Genomic DNA, 6,836 nt, shown 5'->3' on the forward strand with positions numbered 1-6,836 from the left:
GAAATGCGTTCACACCTGTATTTGGAGCTGTTCACGCATGTTAATACCAGGCGTAAACAGGGCCTATGATTTCCAGAAATAAACAGAATGAACAGCAAAGGAAAGACATTTCTCACACTGCTGAATCTGAAGACAAAGCAGATGGGCTGAATGTATGAATGTGAATATAACCCGTACCTCGAAGACTGACACACAGCTAAACTATTCTAGATCAAATGTGTTGGAAGAGTGATGCTCGGGGGAAGGGGGGCTTGAATATGTTATATGGAGCTGGGGGGGTTTCGTCCGGACAGACGTGAAATAAATGGCAAACCAGAGTCTACTGCTCAAGAAGAAACGACCATCTCAAGTCTATCCATGAACTTAAGAACCTATGATGCATGTTTTATTTACTGTGCTTAATCTTTGCTCTTAAGAAATGGAGCTTTTAAGTGGATTGAAAAGCAAGAGGGGCTACATTCAACATGGTAAGTTGGTTGTCCGTGAGGCATTCACCTCAGGCAAAAAAAAAAAAAAAGAAGAAGAAATCATGCATGCTTTCATGATTCAAAGATTTCAAGAATCAAACCGACTATACGGTCTGCCAAGAAAAAACGGATAATGCATTGTAAACAAATAATGTCCTCCTTTCTGCAAGAACTATCCACAAGCCCTGAAGGTCTTGGTACAGGTCTTGCATATCACGCTACTATCTAAAAAGGAACCGGCGTTTCACAAAAGGGTTTTCAGTGCTGCTGATGGACTCCCTTAGAATTCACTCCACAACAGCCACTGCAGAGCCACAATGCCTCACATACAAAAGGTTGGAGCAAAAAATACAGCTCCGAGCATCCAAGGGATTCAAGCGCAGCTGGGCTTCAAAGAGATTTCAAAGACCGTTTTTACAATTTAAAAAATGTCAGCAATTAAAACAGTGACTTTAATTACAGAACAAGGCTACAAGTATAAAGAGGACCCGTCTTTCCACGAACACCTGATTTCTACCGGTTGTTTCCAGTATTTTGTTATCCTACTGTTCAGAGAGCACATATTGGTTTTAGCCTTGATCCCATCTGTAACTGAAAAATAAAAAAATTCAACTCGCAAAAAAGAATGCCTCGCTCCAAACGAATTTATAATTACCTGATGCCGACAGCAAACGCCACAGAAAGCTCTCCCCTTAAGCTGAGAGCTGCTAGCTAAATATAAAAACCATACGTGTCATGGAGGTGGACGCAAACATAATTAACAGGTGCACCAACAACAACGCAACATCTCGACATCACCAAAGTATAGAACAAAGACAGAATATCTAAATAGCAACAGTGACTCATTTGTAGTCACAAGGTATAGGATAGACACTGAGGGTTTCTTTTTTTATTGCGTGTAGGGCCGTGTTTTCCATACAAACATAAAAAACAGAAAACCTCCTCAAACACAGCGACAGAGCAAAGGCTTCGTTTCACCACATGTAAATCAATTAGGCTAGAACATGAGAGCTGGTGTGTCACACTGCCGCTTTGTCTACTCTCTGTCCAGTGTCTACTCTCAGAGATAGGCTGGTGCTGGGAAGGCTGCCAACTACACACAAACCATGACTGGGCAAACACTACTCCCCGGGCCGTGTTATGCAGCTGACTGCAGACACAGCCCTGAGCTATCAGTGGTACTTAATCACTACGTTTGCCACACCTAGCTCGATGTAACACTCTAAGGCATAATCTAGTCCGTCCATTTACCCAAATTAACAACAATATATGCTTTAAAAAACAGGTCAGTTCTGTTGTTTAGCCTAGGTGGTAAGCCACCAAGTCTCAAGATCAATTTCTACAACAGATAACGGCCTAAACACCTATTAAATATATGACATTTGGGTGACACTTTAATTTAAATCCTGCTATTTAGCATTTATAAGCAGTATACAGACATTTAACATAATAAAATATGGGGATTTGCTTTGTGAAGGAATGCTCTGTTTCTGTTAAGGTTAATGTTCAATTTCAACACGTAAGACCAAGAAAAGAAGCCAGTTCTCTCATTTGGAACCATCAAATGTTGGTGCATGGAGAATGAATCACATGATTAATCGATGATCAAAACAGACTATTTGATTAATCAACTAAATGTTGCAGCTCTAGTTTCAGGCCAGATGACCCACCTCTGCAATAAAACCTTGCAAGGAACTCTAAGACTCTAAGTATGTGGGTGGAGATACAGTATCACAGTGTTTCTCCCGGCCAAGGAGAACCCCCCGCTAGGCCAAAAAATATTTGGAAATCAATAGTGTTTAGGGGTGTCTCTGCGCAGCACTGTTCCAAAACGTGAGTTAACCTCTGTGTCGTTGCCGGGGAAACTCTTGGTAGCGTAGCTTCTTTTAAGGAATAAGGCAGCGCGTAATGTGTGTGTGTGTGTGTGTGTGTAGCAAGTGTGTGGATGTACCTGCGGCAGAAAAGTGACGAGTGGAGTGGAGGAAAAGGTTGGCAGTGAGCGTTCATTACGGCAGTAAATGTACAGCACAGGCTGCAGTGTGTAAGTTAATTAATTCTTCAACTTCTCTGGGTAACGAAAAGTCATGTCTGTTGTTTCCCCGAGTGATGGAAAAGTGAAGGACTTTTAGCTCCAGAGTTATCAACAATGGGTTAGCTTAACCTGATGAGGCTAAACATAGAACAGAGAAATGTGTGGCTGATGAGTCTCTCCAGAGTGTTGCTCAACGTATCCCCACCAACCCCCAAAACCCAAGGCCACCGCCGCCGCCGCCGCCGCCGCCGCCGCCGCCGCCACCCCAAAGCAGTCAACCTACAGGAAACACTGAATCGTATATAGTACATGATATTATATTGGTTAGACTAGGGCTCAATACTTTTTTTGCACCATCCAAACCAAGTCCATAGCAGTACGTGTCAAAAAAAGAACAACTGTCAAGTACCAAAAACTGGCTTCAAATGTCTCATCAGAATTGTAACCTTGTATTCTTCGATCCCGTAGGTAAGTTTTTGTACAGCTGTTTTATATTTAAACTTGGCTTCTTTTGTTTAATGAAAAAAAGTATAATTATCAGCACTACTACCTTCATGTGCAGTAGAATGGTCATGAATAAAAAAAAGGCGGATCTCCCTTTAGGCGTGACTGACGTAGCTGCTGTAGCCTGAGCTTACAGTGCGACTGATCATGATGGCATCTTGACAACAAATCCCAGACGCACTTTTATTTAATCAACTCTGCAGAAAACCTAATCTTTAGCTTGTTTGTGACGTTATGCATAGCCAATTTGTCAAAATATAAACTCGAGGTGAGAAGAATTGAGGAGAAATAGATTCATTACGGAGCTGTATTCTCCCCAGAGCAAAGTCTTAAAGTCCATGATATTGCTTTTCACACCTGGGGATTTGTCTGCTTAGCTGTTCATCCAGCAACTTCTCCTGCATTTTTCTTGAGGTATTCTTACAGAATATTTACTTAGCGTATGAGTGTGACAAGGGAAGAGCGGTTTGAACAGCTAGGTTGAGTGCAGCAGGGCTTCTCTGTGTGTGTGTGTGTGTGTATGCGTGTGGGAGGGGAGGTGGGAGGGGTGGCAGCTTGAGGTCTCTGAGGCCAAGAGTCTCTAAAATCATCCTCGGAGGCAGCCGGCCATGCGCCAAATCTGTAACTGCAATTAGTTTTGACAGCAGCACCTTCATTGTCCGGGAAGGTGGGTATCCCTGCGCTAAGCAACGCTGACCACAGGCGTTAGCAGGATTTGTGTAGGCAAGAGTATTGCAGCATGCAGCACGCTCGCTTCACAACCATAGTGAAGCCATCAAGGAGAGTATATTCTTTAGTGCACACGTAGGCGTTTCTTTTATGTGGTAATGAAATTGAGGCGAGACTTAGTGAAAATGAGTAGGAGAGAGGAGATATTGTTCGAAAATGCCTAAAAGGATGCAAGGGATGGTTATGCATTAAACATGGGGGAAAAAAAAAAAAAGTGTGCTCTGCCTCGGTGCAGCTCATTCCTAATCTACACTGTAAAGTAAATATGAGCACATTTAAATAAACAAATAAACAGAGATCGTACTGTAAGGTGCTGCCGCTGAGTTCCGCCTCTCAGCAGTGCATTTTATGCATTACACTCTGCTTACAGCTGGAAACAGAGGCTGTGTTACTGCTGCATCAATAAAGAGGAGTTGGATATTAAAGGAGGATTAATGTTTCGGAGGCCAGCTAGATCACCGGGACATGTCAGAAAATCATCTTTGGGGATGTTTGCTTTGGATTTTGTACACTTTGCTGTGCAGATGCCACTCTAAAGTGGGACAGACTATAGGTTTATCCGTTGTATAAGAGCCCTCCCACTGTGAAAGAGACGACTTTGCGCGCACACACGTGCACTCAAAAGAAGAAATAGGAAGGAGACAGTTGTGTAATATGTTGTGAGGGGCGGTTTTCATCTGTTACCTGATGTATTTTGTGTGTTTCTTATTTATCCCTGCGATATTCTCATATTTGTTGTACTGTTGTTGTTGTTAGTGTGCCTGCAGTGCTCAATAGTGTCAGTTGGGTCATCTGATGGTTTAATCTCATATAGATTCCTATATTGATCTGACGGTATTTCATAGTGTGCCTGTGATTGTCAATATTGAACTTACAGTAACCTTATAGAAGAAAAACATAGGCTACCAAAAGTATTATAGGGTTATTACAGGGGCTTGTGTGTGTGTGTGTGTGTGTGTGTGTATGTGTGTGTGTGTGTGTGTGTGTGTGTGTGTGTGTGTGTGTGTCCATCTTCCAAAAATGACCAATCAGAACAGCAGCTACCTCTGCAGTTGCATGTTGCAGAAATGTGGCACATTCACTGGTCTATGCAACACAATTATGATCCTGAAAGCCTGCTTGAGGGTTGGAGGGGGTGGAGTGGGGGGGGGTTAGAGGGGCGGGGATGTGGGGGGGGGGGGGTTGCCTGGGTTGGAAGGGTGGGGAGGGGGGTGGGTCACTCACCACATGAAAGCGCCGCCACACAGATGAGAAGAGTCCATCTGCAATCCCGTACACCTGACATGGTAGAAATCCCAGCAGGCGGATGTTTAATCCCAGTTGTTCCAGTAGCTGACGGTGGGTAAATAAACCTCTCTGCAGGTGTTCCACACGATGCTGTTGCGGTTCTTCCTTTCCGAGGGTATCAAGTTGGATAATGCGCAATAGAAAGATATTTATCTGCACGAGTTTCTGAGCTTGTGCTTGTGTGACAGGTATTCAAAAATGTTCAGCTACAGTCTTTACAGTGACGGCCAAACCGCGTCTCATCCAGGCAATAAGAGAGCGGTTTTTCCACATGGGAGAAGAAAGTTACAAGTATCCGGCTCTAAATTGGGCCACTGGGAAAGAGAATTAACCCCGGTGTTCTTGAAACGAATCCAAGTCCTTGCGCAAAACCCGATAAATGCTCCCCAAAAATCATAAATCAATGGACATCAGTGGAGGAGATGACGCGCGCCCTGGCTTAAAAAAGATGAGTCGTGCGTGCTTCCCCTAAAAAAGGGCTACACTCGTCTGGATAACAAGCAAGAGACAAACACCAGTAGCAATTATCTGAATGATTAGTCATTCTCCAATTAAAAATTCAAAAATGAAATTCCTTGCGCAAACCATGGAGATGGTGATGGAGAGGAGGGCGAAGAGGCATCCGACGGATCGGCACAGCTCCGGTTCAGCTGTCACTGACTTCTCGGCTTTCATTTAAAAAAAAAAAAAAAAAACACAGCCAGAACCAAAGAGATTCTGGGCTGTAAATGTGGAATGTGACCCTTTAAACAAACCGAAAAGGTCCCGGTTGGCGGCAAAATAATAATTATTATTATAATTATAATAATAATTATAATTATTTCCCCCCTCAGGTCTCCAGTAGTTCACCTACCGCAGCGATTCAGCCGGGAATCATTATGAAGAGAGCAAACATCCAGGAAAGTCTCCTGCTGCCACTTTCTTATTCCGTCTTACTTTGTGATATTAAGCCGGAGAGCCGGAGAGCAGCATCGTCGGTGCTCTTTACCGGGACTCTGAAACACAGCCAAGTCCGACAACGAACTCTCCGTTTTTGTCTTTAAATCGCAACTGTGCGGCTTCACTGCTCCTGTCTGAGCTGTTTCTACAGGAGACGGGACTGACTGAGCTGCTGTCTTCGCCGCCGCCGCCTCGGTCCGGTTTTTAACTCCGCTCCAAACTAAACGTGCTCACCTCAAAATGTGCAGAGCCGCAGCTCGCGCTTGTCAATGTCGCTACAATGTAACACAGCGTTTCCTGTTACAACCTTCAAAATAAAGTAATTCAGAAACACGTCTTTTGAGCAGCCCGAAGTCAAGTCAATATGTTCAGTAGCTAAATGAAAATACAGTTGCAATTTGTTTGTTTCTTTGTTTTTTGGCAAAATATTTATATTTTTTATTGACCCAGTGTCATAGCATATATCTATCAATAACAAAGATATGCGAATAACATGATGTCCTTATTGTAATTTTCATGTATCTTTTATATTGTAGCTATTATTGTTGTTGTTGTTGTTGTTGTTGTTGTGCTTTCTTAAATTTAGGTTTACACATTAATTTGCATAACTGAACAAATATCTAACACAGGATTACAATAAAATTAAAATAAAAAATTGGTAAGACTTCAAGCAGAGATTTAAGACATTATATTTACTTTCCTTCTTCAACCGGATTGGATTGTTTATGGTCTCTAATCAAGTTCAATTTCATTGTCATTTGTGCAGAATAACACTGAACTATGAAATGCTCCAGATGAGGCTCGGGACAGTACTGCAAGCAAAAGTAATTATACACAGTTACAATAATCACAAACACACAACAAACTTACACATTAAA

The 6,836-nt window shown here is 42.6% G+C and overlaps 1 protein-coding gene across 1 annotated transcript in view; it reads right to left on the reverse strand.

Moving 5' to 3' along the window:
• Positions 1 to 6,209, reverse strand: part of tmem132e (transmembrane protein 132E) — a 397,169-nt gene extending 390,960 nt beyond the window's left edge. Inside the window, exon 1 of the mRNA XM_067608832.1 lies at positions 4,957 to 6,209. Within this exon, the coding sequence (XP_067464933.1) occupies positions 4,957 to 5,017 (61 nt within the window). The 5' untranslated portion in view covers positions 5,018 to 6,209. The remainder of the gene's footprint in view (positions 1 to 4,956) is intronic.
• Between the last annotated feature and the right edge of the window lie 627 nt (positions 6,210 to 6,836).

Source organism: Thunnus thynnus, chromosome 13 (assembly GCF_963924715.1).
Source record: "Thunnus thynnus chromosome 13, fThuThy2.1, whole genome shotgun sequence".
In the NCBI taxonomy this organism is placed as follows: Eukaryota; Metazoa; Chordata; class Actinopteri; order Scombriformes; family Scombridae; genus Thunnus; species Thunnus thynnus.